This window comes from Pristis pectinata, chromosome 1, assembly GCF_009764475.1.
Source record: "Pristis pectinata isolate sPriPec2 chromosome 1, sPriPec2.1.pri, whole genome shotgun sequence".
Taxonomy (NCBI): Eukaryota; Metazoa; Chordata; class Chondrichthyes; order Rhinopristiformes; family Pristidae; genus Pristis; species Pristis pectinata.
In genome coordinates this window covers 26,419,201-26,441,071 of record NC_067405.1, presented here as the reverse complement: position 1 = coordinate 26,441,071, position 21,871 = coordinate 26,419,201, and the positions used below count along the sequence as shown (strand labels likewise).

The 21,871-nt window shown below is 40.7% G+C and overlaps 1 protein-coding gene across 1 annotated transcript in view; it reads right to left on the bottom strand.

The window, feature by feature from the left end:
• Positions 1-21,871, bottom strand: part of LOC127576271 (von Willebrand factor D and EGF domain-containing protein-like) — a 199,871-nt gene that overhangs the window by 164,530 nt on the left and 13,470 nt on the right. The window contains exon 4 of the mRNA XM_052026761.1: positions 10,535-10,600. Coding sequence (XP_051882721.1) covers positions 10,535-10,600 — 66 coding nt within the window. The remainder of the gene's footprint in view (positions 1-10,534; positions 10,601-21,871) is intronic.

Sequence of the window (21,871 nt, the reverse complement as noted above, 5' to 3'; positions counted from 1 at the left end):
CAGGCAGCATCTGTAGAGAAAGAAACAGAGATAACATCTCATACTGATGAACTTTCATCAGAATAGAGCAAAGTTCAAAATTAAATACGATTGCAGAGAAGGGCTGGGGATGAAGAGAACAAGGGGGATGCTTGTGATGAGTTGGGGGCTAAGAGAGACAAAGAATGACCAAAATGGTGGTGGTGCCAGTCAGAGAGGGTTGTGAAGGTTCTTTGAACACTTTCTTCCACCTTCAGAATTCCCAATCCTCCTTCTGACCTCTTACCTTCACGAGCATTATTCATCGTTAACTGCTGATGTAAAATCAACACTCAATTTTTCCACTCCACTTACTCACTCCAAACCTTTCCTTTCTGAACATGCAAAACTCCATTGTCAAAGACCAATCCCAACAACCCTGTGGATAAGTGTGGTGTTTTTATTATTTAGCAAACTGATATCTATCTTAAAAGGCTATCATCTCTCTGGCACCATCTCATATCTCCCTCTAGACCATGATACCACCACTGTACATCAGACTGTCATCGATTCTTCTGGAAATCATTCCAGCTTCACAGCCCCCAGCTCACCTGACTGTGCTATTCAACCTGAGGGCTTCTCAATTCATCGAATGGACCGCACAGCGTCCTCAGGCAAAGTTAAAGGCGGAGGAGTCTGCTTCTTAATCAATAACTTATGGTGCTCAGATGTGACGGTCCTGGCGAGCTCCTGCTCACCCAGCCTGGAATACTTAACGGTGAAGTGTCAACCATTCTATCTGCCAAGGGAGTTCACTTCAGCTATCCTGATGGCAGTCTACATCCCACCACAGACGGACATGAAGCCTGCACTCAATGTGCTATACTCCGTGGTCAACAACCTTGAGACTGGATACCCTGAGGCCCTCTTCATTATCACAGGTGACTTCAATCAGGCCAACCTCAAGAGTGTGTTACCAAAATACTATCAGCACATCTCCTGCTCCACCAGGGGTGCCAACCTCCTTGACCACTGCTGTACAACCATCAAAGATGCCTTCTGAGCCACCCCTCGTCCTCACTTTGGGAAATCAGACCACCAGGCTGTGCTCCTTCTCCCTGCATACAAACAGAAACTGAAACGGGAGGATCCGGTACAGAGAGTCATGCAGTGCTGCTCTGAGGAAACAGATGAACTCCTCTGTGACTGCTTTGAGACAGTGGACTGGTCCATGTTCAAAGACTCAGCTGCCAGTCTTGATGAGTATGCCACCACCATCACGGACTTTATCAGCAAGTGTGTGGAGGACTGTGTACTACGGGTGTTCCCAAACAGGAAACCATTGATGAACCAGGAGATCCACTCCCTACTGAAGGCGAGGACTGCGGCACACAAATCTGGTGATCTGATCTGTACAAGAAATCAAGATATGACCTTTGGAAAGCTATCAGGGAAGCCAAGAGGCAATACCAACTCAAAATAGAGTCCCAGATCAGCCGTCAGTTATGGCAGGGCTTACATGCCATAATAAGCTACAAGACGAAGTCGGGCTGCATAGCTAACAACAGCGCATCCCTTCCTGATGAACTTAACGCATTCTATGTGCGTTTTGAACAGAAGGGAAGTGGATTGGCACCACCCACCCTGATTGCCTCTAATGCAACTGAACCTGTGATCACAGCTGAGGATGTAAGATCAGTCTTCCAGAGAGTGAACACGAGGAAAGCACCTGGCCCAGATGGTGTCCCTGGCCGTGTGCTCAGATCTTGTGCTGATCAGCTGGCAGAAGTATTTGCAGACATATTTAACCTCTCCCTGCTTCAATCTCAAGTTTCCACCTGTTTAAGAAGACCACTATCATCCTGGTACCGAAGAAAAGCAAGGTAACATGCCTCAATGACTACCGACCAGTGGCTCTGACATCCACCATCATGAAGTGCTTTGAGAGGCTGGTCATGGCATGCATCAACTCCAGCCTACCAGGCTTTCTTGACCCACTGCAATTTGCCTATCGCCAAAACAGGTTGTGTAGCGGATGCCATCTCCCTGGCCCTACACTCAGTTCTGGAGCATCTGGACAGTAAAGACACCTACGTCAGACTATTGTTTATTGACTACAGCTCTGCCTTCAATACAATAATCCCAAGCAAGCTTGTCACCAGACTCTGAGACCTAGGACTCAACACCTCCCTCTGGAACTGGATCCTTGACTTTCTAACCAACAGACCACAATCAGTGAGGATAGGCAGCAATACCTCCAGCACGATTATTCTCAACACTGGTGCCCCACAAGGCTGCGTCCTCAGCCCTCTACTCTGCTCCCTATACACTCATGACTGTGTGGCCAGATTCTGCTCTAAATCCATCTACAAGCTTGCAGATGACACCACCATTGTAGGCCGTAGCTCAAGCAGCGATGATTAGAGTACAGGAAGGAGATAGAGAGCTTAGTGGAATGGTGTCATGACAACAACCTTTCCCTCAATGTCAACAAAACTAAAGAGCTGGTCATTGATTTCAGGAAAGGGGGTGGTGTACATGCACCTGTCTACATCAATGGTCCTGAGGTCAAGAGGGTTGAGAGCTTCAAGTTCCTGGGAGTGAACATCACCAACAACCTGTCCTGGTCAAATCATATAGAAGCCACGGCCAAGAAAGCTCACCAGCGCCTCTACTTCCTCAGGAGGCTAAAGAAATTCAGTTTGTCCCCTTTGACTCTCACCAACATTTACCGATGCACCATAGAAAGCATCCTATCTGGATGTATCACGGCTTGGTATGGCAAATGCTCTGCCCAGGACCGCAAGAAACTGCAGAGAGTGGTGGACACAACCCAGTGCATCACAGACACCAGCTCCCCCCCCCCCCCCCCCCCCCCTGAACTCTGTCTTTACCTCTTGCTGTCTTGGTGAAGCAGCCAGCATAATCAAAGACCCCACCCACCTGGGTCATTCTCTCCTCTCTCCTCTTCCATCGGGTAGAAGTTGCAGGAGCCTGAGGGCACATACCACCAGACTTAGGGACAGCTTCTACCCCACTGTGATGAGACTATTGAATGGTTCCCTTATACAATGAGATGGACTATGACCTCACGATCTACCTTGTTGTGACCTTGCGCCTTATTGCACTGCACTTACTCTGTAGTTGTGACATTTTATTCTGTACTGTTATTGTTTTTACCTGTACTACATCAATGGATTCTGTACTAACTCAATGTAACTGCACTGTGTAATGAATTGACCTGTACGATTGGAATGCAAGACAAGTTTTTCACTGTACCTCAGTACAAGTGACAATAATAAACCAATACCAATACCAACTCCTTAAGAATCACAAGCAGGACTATCCTGATAAATTCATCCAGTCCAATTTGTTCCTGTCCCACAGAACTCTTTTTTTCATACCTTAACTGCATGCTTTGTTTCTCTGTCCAGCTCCTTCTCACCTACATCCAGGACACCTCCAATGCCCTGCAACACTTTGGCACTTTCCATCTTCACCATAGACATCCAAACCCTCTGCACCTCCACACTATGCTAGAATAATCTGAGGGCCCTTTGCTTCTTCTCTGAAGAAAGACCCAATTGATCTGCTTCCTGAACCACCCACCTTTCCCTTGCTGACACTGAACAACTTCTCCTCCAACTCTGCTCATTACCTCCAATATAAAGCTGTGGGTATGGATTCAAGCTGTGTTTCTTAGTGAGACAATGGAGAAATTCCTGCCTCAGCTCAATTCAGGGCCCTCCTTCATCTTCTTCCAGTACAACTCTTCCCTTCACAACATTTAGGAACCTAAATACTTCTTCCAGATGAAGAAGCAATTCTCTGGTACCTCTTCCAATTTATTGTATGGCATTCAGTATTCATAATGTGGCCTCCTCTACATTGGATACATCAGATGCAGATTTGGTGATTGCTTTGCAGAGCACCAGCAATGTACTTCCAACTCAGGATGGTACAGTATATAACTTGGAGGGGAACCTGCAGGTGGTGGTTATACTATGCACCTGCTGCTCTTGTTCTTTATGGTGTCAGAGTTTGCAAGATTAGTATTTCCAAGGGTGTCAGAGCCTGGGTGTAGATAGTACACCACTGGTGGCGGCTGGTTGATGGGGTGCCACTTAAGGGGGCAGTTTTGTCCTCGATAGTGTTGAGCTTCTTGAAAGAAGTCGGCTTCGCACTCATCCAGGCAAATGCAGAGCAGGTAAAATCCATCACATTAATGACATGTCTTCTAGATGGTGGAAAGGCCTTGCTGTGTCAAGAAATGAGCCTGATGCTGCAGGACACTGTCTCTGAAATACTCTTGTAGGCACAGTATTTATGTAGCTGGCCAATGGTGGTCCTCAGGATAGTGATGTTGTGGGACTCTCCATGCTACTGTCATTCACTGTTAAGGGTAAATGATCAGATCATCTCTGGCTGAAGATGGTCATTGCCTGGTACTGTCGTGGTGTGAATGTCACTTACCACTTTTCAACCTAAATCTGAATGTACTCTTAAGTCTTGCCTCATGAAGGTAGGAGCAGATTCATTTGCTGAGGAATTGCAAATGGAATTGAACATTGCATAATCATCACTGAAGTTTCCTACTTCTGACCTTATGATAGAAGAAAGGTCATTGATGAAGAGCACTAAAGATGGTTGGGCATAAGACACTGCCCTGAGAAAGTCCCACAGTGATGAAATGGGGCTGGGATGATTGACCTCAACAATCTCAATCTTCTTCCTGAGGTGACTTGAACCTCTGGAGTATTTTCCCTTCGATTCTCGTTGACTTCAGCTTTGTCCAGCATTTTGTGTGTTGCTTCAGTTTTATCAGGGCTGATTGATTCTACACTCAGTCAAATGAAGGACAGTCATTCTCTCCCCATCTCTGGAATTCAGCTCTTTTGTCCATGTTTGGCCACACTTGCAGTATTATATGCAGTTCTGGTTGCCACACCAAAGGAAGGATGCAATTACACTGGAGAGAATGCAGAGAAGATTTACCTGGATGTTGTTTGGATTGGAGGATTTTAGCTAAGGGGGGAGTTTAGATAGGCTAGGCTCATTTTCCCTGGAGTGAAGGAGGCTGAGAGTGACTTGACAGAAGTATATAGGATTATGAGAGGCATGGATAGAGTAAATAGTGATGAATTTTGGCTCAGACATTGCAAGTCCGCACTTGATCCAGCACTGAAATGAGAATCCAGATTATAAGCCTCAAACCACATCTGCTGTTTTTGCAGAACATTCAATCAACCAAGCTGGTCACATATCCATTTAATCTAAATTATTACTCCACAGAACATTAATCACATTTTTTAATGGATCTTGGTTAAAAGCTATTGGATAACTACAAACCAATTGCTTTACTTGTAACTGAATGTTGCCCCATTTATTCCCAAAATATGTCATCAGTTCCTTGTGGAACCACTGGTATTTCTCTACGAACTGTCAGGAAGCTCATTATTCTAGCAATGAAGTTCCAACCTCCTGCAGTTCCTCCGAGGGTGAAAGGAACTTTCAGGTGATTATTATTGATTTATTATTGAATTATTATTGATTTATTAAAGCTGATGTAAATGATTCAATTACTTTAATTTTAATGTTTGATAGTATGTTTAAATGTTAATGGTCTTTGAATATTTGTAATGGTCGAGATACTTCAGACGTCTTTGACGCTGTATCTCTGTCATTGGAGACAATTAGAAATAAAAAAAATTTGAAGCACATAATTTTTAAAGAATGGAAAAATAGAAAAATAATCAAATAATGAAAAACTAAAATGAAGTAAAAATGTAATATACCTTTCTGTTTGTCTCGTGGTCTGCAGCCCTACAATCCCCACTGAAATCCTTTAGATCCCAAGTCACTCAAGTAGTACTCATGTTGAACCGTGTAGCCTCCAAGGATTACTCTGTGTAACACTGACAAACATCAACAAGAATGGGCTCTGCACTCTGGGCCACAGAGCAAAATGACATTTTAGCACTCCAGATCTCCCAGTAGGTTCAGGCCTTCTGAGTTTAACAGTGCATGCATGGAAATCTCAAACATACTGTTATTTAAACGGTTCAAAGCTTGCAGTTCCCTTTGGAATCACCAACATGAGCCAGTAAGAAGCAACCCGGTGTCGACAATATTAACATTACTGTTTCTGAACATTGATTTTAGTTTCATAAAGGCTTGAATAACTTTCCCTTTAACTAAAACAACCTCTTTTAAAGCAAACTATGATTTCTGTAAGACTAGATGGAAATTTGAGCATCTAAATGATGTACACTTTATATCACTTTATGTAGGGAATGTTCTTAAAACCCCTGGGTGAATTTACACAAAGTCAAGCTGGACACAGTCTTTATCTGTCAAAGGCAACAGGGGACATCTAGAATGATTCTGTATGACATCTGCAGCTTTGACTTGTATCTTTTAATTTGAGGACAGGGCTTGATGACATAACCAACTTGTTAACTGACTAACCATTACCTACTTTATTTTGTTTGGGACTTCAAAACTATCATCTAGACTAATACAGAAGCTCAGTGATATCAGTTAATGTCTGTATGCAAAGACTTAAGGGAGCAAAGATGATGGTTGTACAAGGGCTGAGTTTTAGTGGGGACTGAAGGGTTAAAGGTTGATGTAGCAGCAGGAATAATGTAACAAATGGAGAGCCAAAGGCTTTACATTTATTGAAAAATACTATGATGCTGGAGGAACTCAGCAGGCCAGGCAGCATCCGTGGAGAACAGTAGGCAGTCAACGTTTCAGGTCAGGACCCTTCTTCAGGACTGAAGATAGGAAAAGGAGAAGCCCAATATATAGGAGAGAAAAGCAGAGCAGTGATAGGCAGATGAAAGAGGGGAGGCGGGGTGGGTACAATGTGGTGATATGTAGATGCACTTAAGAGATAGTGATAGGCTGGTGTGGGGGAGGAGGGGAGACCAGATTCACCGGGGAATGGGTCAAAGGTAAGGAGAGAAAGGAAAAAAAGTAGAAACAAAGAGGCTATGAAAGGGAAGAAGAGAAGAAGCATAATGGGGGGGGGGGGGGGGATGGCGATTACTTAAAGTGGGAAAGTTCAATGTTCATGCCATTAGGCTGCAAGGTTCCAAGACGGAAAATTATGTGTTATTCCTCCAGTTTTCACTTGGAATTCTCCTGGCAGTGGAGGAGGCAGAGGACTGACATATCAGTGATAGTGTGGGAGGGGGAATTGAAGTGACTGGCAACGGGGAGATGTAGATCGCGGTTACAGACAGAGCGCAGGTGTTCTGCAAAACAGTCACCTAGTCTGCATTTGGTCTCACCATTGTAGAGGAGGCCACAGCTGGAGCACCAAATGCAGTAGATGATATTAAAGGAGGTGCTGGTGAATCTCTGTCTCACCTGAAAGGACTGTTTTGGTCCCTGAATGGAGGAGAAGGAGGTGATGTAGGGGCAGATGTTGCACCTATGGCAGGGGCAGCGGAAAGTTCCCAGGTGGGAGCGGGATGGGTGGGGGGGAGAAGTGAACTAGGGAGTCGTGTTTATTGTTTTGAAATTGCAGATCTAAGCAAATAGTGGATACAGAATGAAATGGAGAAGAACAAAGAGTGATTAAAAAGTGATCAGAGATGGCCAGATTTGTAATTAAGACAATGTGAGACAGCAAGCTGAAGTGATTGGTTGTATGTGGTGGTTGGAAAGTCCAGCTAATGGGAGAGGTTAAGAATTGACAGCAGGATGCTGTACCCCAATGAAGTGAGGTAGAGGTTGAAATCGCTGTGGATGAGAAGCCACTTGATGCTGAGGCTGATGGGGAAAATAATGAAGATATCTCAGTGAGAATTTATTTTTAATCACAGTTGGGTCTACTGAGGAAAATAAGATTTTTAAACAAGGATCAAGAAGTTCCCATCCAGTTTCCATCAAGGCCGAGATGTCAAAAGAATCAAAGATGATGTACTCTCCTAATGAAAATAATAATTCAGAGTCACACATAATAATGTTATATTATTAATGGTAATTTCTTTGACCAAAAATTATGTAAAGCCATGACAAAAGCAAAGCATAGAAAAGTAAAAGTATTTCAGAATCAAGATGTGTATACCAATGAATTTACACCACTAAATGTGTTATAGGCACTGTACTCCTAACATTATTAGAATATTCAGTGCTGTTCCTGCTCACACTCAAATAGTTCTGCTTCTAACATGCTTAGAAATGGTGCAAGCAAACACCACAATACAATGTGATAAAGTATTATCCCTATAATACAACGTATAATGATCTTTTTTACTCAGAATAGATTTGATTTGACGCTGACTCAATTTTCTTTTGTTTATAAGCTTGATTAGTAAAGCTCATTCTGAATTGAATAAATGAGCTCTTACAATTGCAGCTCTTTCAAGATAAATACCCTGTTCAACATTGTCACCCTTTAATTTTAGAACAAATGTAAGTTTCCAGGCACAGGAAATGGAAGGAACAAGTACATGAAAGACCTGAATTGTATGTAACCACCCAGGTGTGATCCAACCTTATGCTTAAAGCTCTATTACATGCATATTCACTACTAGTAATGATGTAATGTTCCTAAGAGAATAAGTATGAGGACAAATCTTACAGGTCACCGTGCCTCCTAAATACCACCCCATACTATGTTGGTAAATGAGCCTAATTTATGCTGACTTAAAAGAGTGGAAAATATCTATTGCTCTAGAAAGTTGACAGAACATTTGTTTTCCTCAGAAACAAGTTCAACTATCCCCTCAATTTAATTTTGATTCCCCTTCAGTGAGATGATTCACTTCTTTAATGATAATATTTGCTGACATGGTACTTTATTTTAAACAAAAAAGTGTTTTTACAAGGTGCAAGCAAGTAATAAGGCTGATAAGGGCCGAACTTTGCAGAAACCATGAAAAATCAATCAGATCTTGTAATCTGTCTGACCTATTTAATATTCCGAGGGATTTGTTAATAAACAACAATTCTAAATGTTTGCCTTAAAAAGCTGATTTGTATTTATGTTTATTTATGAGACATGAATGTCACTGACAAGGCCAGCACTATTGCCTATTTTCAATTGCCCTGGATAAGACAGTGGTGACCCAACTTCTTGAACTTCAGCAGTACAATGTGAAGGTTATCCCACTGTTCTATTATTTAGGAAATTCCTGTTTCTACACCTAATGTCATAATAACAGAGTGTTACCAAGTCCAACTAAAAGTGATGATAACTTTTAAGAATATGCTGAAACTTCTCAAGGCCCCACAACGTTGGTAGAGTCTTGTGTGCACTGTGCAAATTAAGGAAAGCCACCACTGCAACAAGTGATGGCAATGAATAACAGAAAATGCAGATAATATCCATGTGATCTCCTGACAGGCTGCCTGTTGTGTGCAAAGTCCTGCCAATAGCACAGACCAAGATAATGTTCCTCAAAATGCTTATTCCAAATTCTATTTAGAGTGAGAACTCCAAGTAAAAATTCTCAATGACAAAAAACAAATCCTGCCATACCCATCCAAAGCAAAATCAGATCACTCAACTGGTGAAGCGAAATTCACACTCAGACTCGGCTCTGAGGTAAGCACTCTATTTGTCTCTTCTCCTTTCTCTTCACATCTTCCTTTCTTCTCTTCATCCTCACTATTAACCTCACCTTCTTTCTCCCCTTTCAACAATTCCCTGCTTTAATTTGTCATCATTCTGTCCTCTAACATTGCTTGAACTTGCTCAGAAATAAGGTCAGAAATTGCTGGAAATACTCAGCAGGTCAGGCAGTAGCTGTGATGAAAAGAACAGAGTTAATAGCTCCCCAACTGAATAGAGATTCCCAATTGCCATGCAGGAATTTGAACTATCACCTCTGGATCATTAGTCCACACTTCCAAAATAATAGTCTTGTAATGCAACTGCTATAATTCCGTGTCTTGTTAAAGCTAAACTATAAATTATAATCACACAACTTTCTGTTCTAAACAATCAAGTTGTTTATTAAATGCACATTTCTGAAATGTCCCTAATTTAACACGAATTGTACTGCATGCATCATTTACAAATGACTTTCTAATATGAAGAAGATCTATCTATCCAGAAGCAGACGGCATGCATCAACACAGTCCTGATCTTGGCAGTACAGACCTAAAATGGAACAGTTACTCTGTGTATGACATTAATCTATTGCAATCCAGACCTGACACATTTCAAAGTGCTGGATTTTGTTGAAGATGTAAGGTAATTTTAACAAAGAAGAAAGAAATTTAGGGCTTTCATCTTTGAAATGGGAACCTGTAATTTATAATTTACAATCAGTAATTTCTCTCACCAACCACCAATTAAATTGTGAATGATCTCTTCTTTTGTTTATGAACAGAAATTAGACTTTATAGCTTTAAGGAGCCACTTCAGCTTCAAAAAAAAAGCAAAATAATGAATGTGCATCACATAATCTTCTTTTCTAGCACAGTGCAACACTTATGTATCAATAGCATAGCCATGAGAGATCCCAAAACTGAACTAACCTGAAAACTCAAAGTGAACATAAAAGGTTATTGTATGGTCATGAAATTCTGTTAAATTTATAAAAGTCTTCATTACCTCGACAAGTTCCATCTACCTCCACTTCTCCTGGAGCACAGGATGTTGACTTTGTTTCTGCAATGACTATTTACAGTGGAAAGAAAAGTGAAGCAATTAGGATGGATACCTTTCAAGGAGACAAATTGCATTCAGAATAATTTTATTTTCAAAGCAAGTGGAACTTGTTTGAAGAAAAGGTTACAATTTTTGTTAGCAATTTATCTTCTTCATGGCCATGTACAATTAATCCAAAGGTTGCTCTGATCATATATTATGACAGGATGAAAAGAGTTCAACCAAAAATCATTGGGATTGGATTCTGAGTTTTTTCAAAGATTTCTGCAGTCCTCAGTATTTTCTTTTGTACAAATGAAAAGCATCCACAGGTGCAATATACAGCAGAAACAACAAAAACTTTATTCTCTTTCCAAGGAAGTTGGGATAATGGGTACCAAAATAATATATTCATGTAGTAATTTACCAAATAATTAGCCCATTTTAGCAAAATTCAATACATTGTTCTTTACAAATGAAGGTTAGATACCCTTTACTTCCCAGACGTATTTGTTTGGATTGAACGTTATTCACCTTATTGTCTGATGCCTGTCCTCTGACAAGTATACATTAAAAATTGAAGACTTCCAGCCTTACTTGTGGCCAGTCCCTTCTGCTTGAACTTTAATACCATGATTTGAATAATCCCACTGATGGTAACCATCATTAGTCACTGAGTAGATCTCAAATAGAATTGTACAACACAGGAGTGGCCAAGTAACTCAATGACTTTGTTCAGCATTTTTCTGGGACAAAAAAACAAACCTAATTCTATTGTCTCACTCCCGGCAGCCTTTACATTATTCTGTTTCAAATGTTTATTTAATTTCACCATTAAAATATACACCGATCTTTCCTTCAAATATTCCCTTTGGCAAGGTATTCCAATTATTTTCTCCATAATTCTTCATCAATCTCTTAGTGAAGATTTTAAAATACTTTCTCCTTTTCGATGAGAGCCCAACTCAACTTGACTATTTTACCTGATAAAAAACAATCACGATTAACAATACTCCGCTGAATCTCCTCCTTAAGTTCCTTACCCCAGTAAACTAATTGCAATATCTAAACTCTCATTTCATAATTATAACTTTTCTTCTTTTGATTCATTTAGGTGAAGGTTAGTCAACAGCATCATCATCTAGAGCTTGCCCATCCCATTGGTCTGGTTCTGCTGAGATTTACTTTGTACTGTCTCAATGACAACAGCAGCATAGCCAACATCACTTAATTGGCAAGAAGGACATTTCATGCTTGTCAGAACATTCCCTCATTTCCAAATTGTTCAGTGGAGAAGATTTGATAGACTTGGTCACTTGAATGTTAAAGCCCTTGAAGTATAATTAATCACTTGTTAAGATTGAACAGTACATTCTGCTCTCTTTTTAAAGATAATGTTACGGACTCAGTGAAAGTCCCTTTAAGATAGAGAGTGTGTGTGTATGTGTGTGTGGGGCGTGCTTACGTCAATAGAAGATAAAGGACGTAATGACGTTGTTGAAGAAGTAGGAAGAAGAAGGAGAGAGAGAGAAGGGAGAGAGACACCAGCCTGCTTGTTTTTTCTATCGATGGATGAGAAACAATAACTGTGTTTGCCGCTGAAATCCATGTATGGAAGTTGGAAGTAATCCGGTGGAGTTCACTTTGTTGCGGACCTGTAGAAGGAAACAGGTATTTGTGTGTGGACGACCACGGTTCGGATGCTTTTCGGGGTGAGGAAGTCACTACCGAGTAAACACTGAAGTGTCGTTTGGGTTCCATCGTGGAACATTTGGATTTCGTATGTACTCTCTCTATGTTTTTCTACATCTACATCTTATCTTCAGACAACGGTGGTTGTTGAAGAAGCCCTTGCTCATGTTTCACCTTATGGCTTGCGGAACTGAACTTTAAGAACCATTCAGGAACTGGGAGTTTTGGACTTTGTCACACACACACACGACAAGTTTAGTTTGGGGTTAACGTTCGAGGTTTAACATTCTTGAATTCTAACATACTAACATTTTTTTTTTACTTTTATTTTACGTATTACCATAAGTAGTGATTAATAAAATAGTTTTTAACACTAAATCATGCTCAGTGTGTTTCTTTTGTTGCTGGTTCGTGACAAAATTGGGGGCTCGTCCGGGATAGTTCCCAAGGTTAACGAGTGTCGTCTGGGATTGTACCCCAGATTCACGAGATTTGTTCGGGATTCAATCCAAAGATTTTTGAGGGAGGTCTGATAAATTCTTTTTAATTGGCTTGTGTGTGTGGAAACCAGCAGCAATGGATATTAAGGCATTTTTGGAGTCACCAACCCAAAAGGGATTGGAGGTGGCGAAAAAGGATGATTTGATAAAGATTGCTACAAGGCTAAACCTTACAGAAGTAAAGCAGTCTATGAGAAAGGCAGATATTCAGAGATTGATAGCTGGCCATTATGTGGAAAAGAAGGTGTTTGAGAAGGAAGTGTTAAAACAGTTTCCTGGCAGTGAAATAGCAATTTCTGAGGCACAGGTGCAGCTGGCAAAGATAGAGGCTGAACGAGAACAAACCCAGTTAAAGATAGAGGCTGAACGAGAACAAAATAAATTAGAAGCTGAACGAGAACAAAAGAAATTAGAGGCTGAACGAGAGCAAACCCAGTTAAAGATAGAGGCCGAACAAAAGCTAACTCAGATGAAGATAGAGGCTGATCTAGCAATGAAGCAGATGGAGCTGGATAACGAGGAGAAAAAGAGGCAGCATGAGTTACAAATGAAGCGTAGGAGTTCGGAATCTGATTCTGATGATGATTTTTCAGCCAGCAGGGAGGTTCGATTAGTCCCTCCGTTTGAAGAAGATCAGGTTGATCAGTATTTCCAACATTTTGAAAAGGTTGCTGTGAGTTCAAACTGGCCAAGGAAAGGATGGGCTCTTATGGTACAGAGTGTGATTAAAGGTAAAGCTCAAAAAGCTTATTCTGCTTTGTCTGTTGAGGATGCAGCTGATTATACCAAGGTAAAACAAGCTATATTGAAGGCCTATGAATTGGTCCCTGAGGCTTATAGACAAAAATTCAGAGACTTGAGGAAATCTGCAGATCAGACTTATATGGAATTTGCCAATGGAAAGAGAATATGTTTTGAACGATGGTGCCTGGCTAAAAATGTAGATGGGGATTACGATAAATTGACAGAATTGATACTGGTGGAAGACTTTAAAAGATGTGTTCCAGCTGAATTAACAACATATTTAAATGAAAAGGCAGTGGAAACTTTACAAGAAACTGCTAGGTTGGCAGATGATTATGCTTTAACCCATAAATCCAAATGGGGACAACCTAAAACCTTTCAAAAGAGTTACAAAGACAATCCAGGTAAACCAGAGATTAAATTGGGAGGTAATCAAAAAGGAAAAGATGAAAAGAAGCCAGGGCTGGAGAAATCTGTTGAGCGTACTTGTTATTACTGTAGGAAACCTGGCCACGTGATATCTAATTGTGCCCTTTTGAAGAAAAAGAAGGAAGCTGGGCCCAATGCTTGCTTTCAGGCAATTAAAAATCAAAAAGGTTTAGGAGATGCTGTTAAAGATCAGTCCTTGCAAGAGGGAAAAGCGGAAAAGTTGGAGAAGGTGAGAAAAGAATTCCGTTCGTATGTATCAGAGGGTTTTGTTTCACTGAATGATGAGTCACCCCAGGTGCCAGTGAAAATTCTTAGAGATACTGGGGCTAGTCAATCTCTCTTGCTGGACAGTGTTTTAAATTTTGGTGAAGAAAGTGACACTGGTGAGGTAAATCTAATACGAGGCGTTACAGGTGAGACCATGTCTGTCCCTTTTCACAGGGTGATTTTAAAGTCAAAGTTCGTAGAAGGACCAGTCGAGATAGGGATAAGACCTAGTTTGCCAGTGGAAGGAGTTTCTTTGTTATTGGGAAATGACCTTGCAAATGGAGAAAGTGATCCTGTGGTACGGTTAACAACCAAACCAAGGATTGATGAAACTGAGGATAATCCAGATGTTTACCCATCATGTGCGGTGACTCGAGCTAGAGCTAGAGAATTAGCCAAGACAGACAGTCCGGTGCAGTCTGATGTGGTTCCTTGTGACAGTCCTAAACAGGAAGAAAATTTTGATGCCTTATCTGAGACTTTTCTGTCTTCATTGGAGGATCAACATCCTTATAGTGAGCCTGAATTTAAAGATTTGTCTTTGTCGAGGAAGGATTTTATGGTGGAACAGACAAAGGACCCTGAGTTGACAGAATTGAAAGAAAAAGCTCTCTCATGTGAGGAGATTGAAAAGGTGCCAACTGGATACTATGTCAAAAATGGAGTGTTAATGAGGAAATGGAGACCTCCTCATGTTCCTGTTACTGAGGAATGGGAAGTTATTCATCAGGTTGTTGTTCCAAAAGTTTATAGGGATGAGATTTTAAACCTGGCCCATAGTATGCCTTTGGGTGGTCATTTTGGTGTGAATAAAACTGTAGGGAAGATCTTGAAACAATTCTATTGGCCTGGTTTGAGAAAAGATGTGGTGATGTTTTGTCGAACCTGCCACACATGTCAGATGGTAGGTAAACCAAATCAAAAACCCCCTGTGGCTCCTTTGAAGCCAATTCCTGCTTTTGGTGAACCCTTTTCGAAGGTGATTGTGGACTGTGTTGGCCCCTTACCAAAGTCTAAGACTGGAAATCAGTATTTGTTAACCATCATGTGTGCCACTTCTAGATTTCCAGAGGCAATACCCCTTAGAAATATTAAGGCCAAGACGGTGTCAAAGGCTCTTGTAAAATTTTTTACCTTGTTTGGTTTGCCAAAAGAAATACAATCTGATCAAGGTAGTAATTTTATGTCAAAGATTTTTCAACAAATAGTCTATGAGCTGGGAGCAAAGCAGATTGTATCATCTGCATATCACCCAGAATCTCAAGGAGCTCTGGAGAGATTTCATTCTACTCTCAAAAATATGCTGAAGACTTATTGCTTTGAAAACACCAAGGATTGGGACGAAGGTATCCATTTACTTTTGTTTGCCGTTAGAGAATCGATCCAGGAGTCAATCGGATTTAGTCCTTTTGAGCTTGTGTTTGGACATAGGGTGAGAGGACCTTTGGAGTTGTTAAGAGAGCAATGGGTTAATGAGGAAGTTCACTTGAGTCTGTTGGACTATGTCCAAAAATTTAAAACTCGGTTGGAGAGAGTCTGCCAGCTAGCGAGAGAGAATCTGAAAACAAGCCAGATAAGAATGAAGACATATTTTGATAGACGTGCTCGGCCTAGGACATTCGCAGTGGGGCAAAAGGTGTTGGTATTTTTCCCTAGCCAAAATAATCCCTTGCAAGCTCGCTTTTCTGGACCCTATGTTATTGAATCTCGAGTGACTGATCTAACATATATAATCAAAACACCAGATAGACGCAAGAAAACACAACTCTGTCATGTAAACATGCTAAAACCTTATTATGAGAAGGATTCAGTTGTGGCCTTGGTGGATGGTGAAAAGGTTGTTTCTAGAATGCCTGATGTTGATGTTGAGGAAGGCCAATTTAGACCAAATATTGTTCCATCGAAACTAAAAAACCAAAATATCCTGGAGAACCTTGAAACGAAGTTGGACCATTTACAAGTTTCACAAAAACAACAGATGAGAGAATTAATTTTAAAATTTAAAAATCTGTTCCCAGATGTTCCAAACAGAACATCGATAATTACCCATGATGTTGATGTTGGGGATGCAAAACCAATCAAACAACACCCATATCGAATGAATGTGGAAAAAAGTAAACTTGTTGATCAGGAAATAAAATACATGTTGGAAAATGATATTATTAGACATTCTACTTCAAATTGGAGTTCGCCCTGTGTTATTGTACCTAAACCTGATGGAACTGTTAGATTTTGCACAGATTACAGGAAAGTGAATGCTGTAACAAAGTCAGATGCTTACCCTATTCCTAGGGTGGATGATTGCATAGACAGAGTGGGAAAGGCAAAATTTCTTACAAAGATTGACCTATTAAAAGGGTACTGGTGTGTTCCATTAACAGATAGAGGAAGGGAGATTTCAGCCTTTGTAACCCCTTCTGGATTGTATGAATACAATGTTTTGCCATTTGGAATGAAAAATGCTCCGGCAACATTTCAAAGAATGATTAATTCAGTGATTCATGGGTTAAAACATACAGATGCCTACATTGACGACTTAGTGACTGGGAATGATACTTGGGAAGATCACATCTCTGCGTTAGAAAGGTTGTTTGAAAGACTTTCCAAGGCTAACCTTACAGTTAACTTGGCTAAAAGTGAATTTGGCCATGCCACTGTGACGTATCTTGGTTATGTTGTAGGTCAAGGCAAGCAAGCTCCTGTTCAGGCAAAAGTTCAAGCAATATCTGAGTTCCCTATTCCCACAGGTACGAGGACTGTTAGAAGATTTTTGGGAATGGTTGGATATTATCGAAAATTTTGTAAAAATTTTGCTGATATTGCTCTTCCCCTAACTAATCTTCAGAAGAAGGGAGTAAAGTTTGTTTGGACAGATTCTTGTCAAGAAGCATTTGAGAAGCTGAAAGCCATTTTATGCTACCATCCTGTGCTCAGAACACCTGACTTTGAAAAGCCATTTTCATTAGCAGTAGATGCCAGTGATGAAGCTGCAGGAGCTGTGTTGTTGCAGAAGGGTGACCGTGATGATATTGACCATCCTGTAGCTTACTTTTCAAAGAAATTTAATGAGCATCAAAAGAATTATTCCACCATAGAGAAAGAATTACTGTCGCTTGTTTTAGCCTTGCAACATTTCAGTGTATATGTTTGCACCGCTCAGAAACCATTGACTGTGTATACAGATCATAACCCATTGGTGTTTCTGAGCCGAGTCAAAAACAAGAACAGAAGGCTGTTAAACTGGAGTTTAATTTTGCAAGAGTTTGATCTCATGATAACTCACATTAAAGGCAAAGATAATGTGATTGCTGATTGTCTTTCCCGATGTTAAATGGGAAACATGTATCTGTACTAATCTGATAGTCTGTAGTTGTGTAGCATGATAATTATTAACATTACTAACTGTATGCGCGGTTAAAATTTTCTTGGGAAAATTTTTTTTTAGGTGGGAGGTGTTACGGACTCAGTGAAAGTCCCTTTAAGATAGAGAGTGTGTGTGTATGTGTGTGTGGGGCGTGCTTACGTCAATAGAAGATAAAGGACGTAATGACGTTGTTGAAGAAGTAGGAAGAAGAAGGAGAGAGAGAGAAGGGAGAGAGACACCAGCCTGCTTGTTTTTTCTATCGATGGATGAGAAACAATAACTGTGTTTGCCGCTGAAATCCATGTATGGAAGTTGGAAGTAATCCGGTGGAGTTCACTTTGTTGCGGACCTGTAGAAGGAAACAGGTATTTGTGTGTGGACGACCACGGTTCGGATGCTTTTCGGGGTGAGGAAGTCACTACCGAGTAAACACTGAAGTGTCGTTTGGGTTCCATCGTGGAACATTTGGATTTCGTATGTACTCTCTCTATGTTTTTCTACATCTACATCTTATCTTCAGACAACGGTGGTTGTTGAAGAAGCCCTTGCTCATGTTTCACCTTATGGCTTGCGGAACTGAACTTTAAGAACCATTCAGGAACTGGGAGTTTTGGACTTTGTCACACACACACACGACGAGTTTAGTTTGGGGTTAACGTTCGAGGTTTAACATTCTTGAATTCTAACATACTAACATTTTTTTTTTACTTTTATTTTACGTATTACCATAAGTAGTGATTAATAAAATAGTTTTTAACACTAAATCATGCTCAGTGTGTTTCTTTTGTTGCTGGTTCGTGACAATAAGCATATCCTTTCACCTGAGATTTAATCAAGCATTGTTGGCTTAGCGGGAGAAGCCGGAGAGTGGTAGTAGATGGATGTCTCTGATTGGAGGCTAGTGACTAGTGGTGTGCTGCAGGGATCAGTGCTGTTTATCGGGGGCCAGTTGTTGTTTATCCTCTATTTTAATGATTTTGATGATAATGTGGTAAACTGGATCAGCAAATTTCTGGATGGCACCAAGATTGGGACGTAGTGGACAGCAAGGAAGGCTATCAAAGCTTGCAAAATGATCTGGACCAGCTGGGAAAATGGGCTGAAAAATGGCAGGTGGAAATTAATGCAGGCAAGTGTGAAGCGATACACTTTGGGAGGACAAACCAGGGTAAGGCTTGCACAGTGAATGGTAGAGCACTGAAGTGTGCTGTAGAACAAAGGGACATGGGAATGCAGATCCATAATTCCTTTAAAGTGGCATCACAGGTATATAGGGTCATAAAGGGAGCTTTGGTACATTGGTCTTCATAAATCAGAGCACTGAGTACAGGAGATTTGATGTTATGTTGAAGTTGAACAAGACATTGGTGAGGCCAAACTTGGAGTATTGTGTGCAGTTCTGGTCACCTACCTACAGGAAAGAGATCTATAAGCTTGAAAGAGTGCAGAGAAAATTTACACAGATGTTGCTGGGACTTGAGTTACAGGGAAAGGTTGAATAGGTTAGGACTTTATCTCCTGGAGTGCAGGAGAATGAAGGGAGGTCTTGTAGAAGTATACAAAATTATGAGGGGTATAGATAGGGTGAATGCATGCAGGATTTTCCCCTTCAGGTTGGGTGAGGCTAGAACTAGAGGTCATAGGTTTAGGTGAAAGGTGAAATATTTAAGGGTAACCTGAGGGGGAACTTCTTCACTCAGAGGGTGGTGCGAGTGTGAAATGAGCTGCCAGTGGAAGTGGTGGATGCGGGTTCAACTGTTACATTTAAGGGAAGTTTGGATTGGTACATGGATGAGAGAGGTATGGAGGGTTATGGTCTGGGTGCAGGTAGATGGGACTAGGCAGAAAACCAGGCTGGCATGGACTAGATGGGCCAAAGGGCCTGTTTCTATGCTGTAATGCTCTGTAACTCTATAACAGCTTTTTGCCATCCAAGGGTAGAAAACATCTGAAAGAACAAGCACATCCTACACTGACATGGTATGACTAGTGCTGGCACAACACTAAGATCATTCATTGTAATTCAATGATTTGACATTGCCTATGTTTGTTGACTATGTAAAGAATCAAGTTCTTTAGAGGTACCAAACTATTAGCTTTGTTGGCCTTTCATTTATAGCAAATAAGAATTGAAGGTTGGCTGTGCCTTCCAGAAGTGAAGTTCCCAAGTCAGAGTCACAGTTCAGTGTCATAAGTCACCAGTTCATAACAAACATCTTGTAGCTTGAACACATTTTGAAGCTAAGTCAACACCAAGTCAACTATCTTATTTGCCTTTAAGATATAGATCATACCACAAAACGTAAGTATGCTCGTGAAATTATTTTAGCTGCTATTTTAATGGCAATACATTACACTTAATTTACCAAAAAGTTTTTTCACATGAATGCATCCACTGTTGTACAGTAATTTCAAACAAACTTATAGGGTCAGAGGCATGTAGCACATGGGAGTCTATGCTGACCATCACACACCTACTTAAACTAATTGCATTTTTAAAAAATTCCACCAGCCATTACCACGTATCCAGACATTACCATGCACCTACACAACAGTGGCAATTTACAGCAGCCAATTCACCTACTAACTCAAAGGTCTTTGGGATGTGGGAGGAAGCTAGAGTCCCTGGAGGAAACACACACAGTCATGGGGAGAACATGTAAACGCCACACAGACAGCACCAGAGGTCAGATTTTAATCTAGGTCACTGGAACATGAGGCAGCAGCTTTATATCATGTATTAGATAATAAATTAATCCACAAATCAGTGGAAGTGAACAATCAGGTGCTTCTGCATGTTATGATTCAGAGTTTTAATAAAAACCAAGGTATATATTTTTTTAAAATGTAAGTTGTACGATAAACATAATGAACAATCACTGAACCTGTGGTCTTGATGGACTCTTTTGTATCAACATTTTCTGTGATAGGTTTTCAATCAGTTGTTAAGTTATTTCTATTTCTTTAGCTTGTTCATATTTTCACATGATAATCAGCCCATCGAGTCTCTGCTGGCTCTAAAACCAATCCCATTCTCCCACGTATCCCTGTGCAACCTGTTCTCTTGCACGTCCATCAACTCCCCCCTGCTTCTTCCGTCATCTGCCTGAACTAGTGATAATTTACAGTAGCCAATTCACTTTCTGACACATCTGTGGGATGTAAGAGGAAACCATAGAACCCAGGGGAAACCAACATAATCACAGGGGAACATGCAAGCTCCACAAAGACAGCATTTGAGGTCACCAGGACTGTGCAGCAGCAGCATTAACTGCCGCACCATCCTGTCGTTATGCTAGTACCACACAAAGAAAGGTGTTTCCACAAAATCCGAAAATGTAGAGTCAACATCAAGTCAACCTTATTTTACTACTGCAACTTGCCAATTCCACTCTGCAAAACTCATCAAAAAGGTACACCAACAGATATGATTGCACTACTTGGAAATCAAGTATGTCTTGCATTGGCAGGGTTGAGGTTATCCAGAGAGAGAACTACCAACAAGAAAGGCTAGATACTTTTGGATCCAGAATAATGGAAAACTCATTTGCAGTCTGAGGTTCATCACTTGGTTTTGTCAGAGGAAGGCGGTGAAGATCCAAGATAGTTTTTAAGTAGGCCCACACTGAGCACAAAAATCAGGATCCTGGTGCAGCAGCACCCTCTGCAATATATTTGTTTATGTATGTTATAATGGCCCCTATTGGCACTGACTCTACCAGTGCTCTCATTCCTGGGAAGACATCCTGACCACTAAATAAGGTGCCAGTGTATGTCCTGGCAACATTGCTAACTCCAAATGCTTAAACTTCAACAGGCTGGTTAAATTATTAGCTACCTCCAGAGTGTAAATCTAAAGTAATCTCACCAATTTATATCAGCCTCAGGCACTGATTCCAACTATAAATTAATAATTAGCTTATCACTAATGCTGAATTACTGTGATATAACTGAACTGCCTTTGTAGCGTCTGTTACTTATTAATTCACTCAATTAATTACCTTCATCTAACAGTGATGTGCATATTTTACGTTCACCAAGACAGCAGACAGTTCATTCATTCAGTAGCTTCTGCATCTTATAATAAATAGTTCAGATTATATTGGTATTTATATTTCTGACTAGTTAGTGTAAGATAGACTTGACCCACCAAATTTAGCTCTGATAGTTTGTAAACATAAAGTGTGTGGTATGCCTTTGACTGGATGCTAAGGTAAGGAGGATGAGATTTGAGCTGGCAGCCTTGTTTAATAGTATCTAGTGGATGCAGGCTGCCTTGATGAATTTACTTATTTGAATACTGAT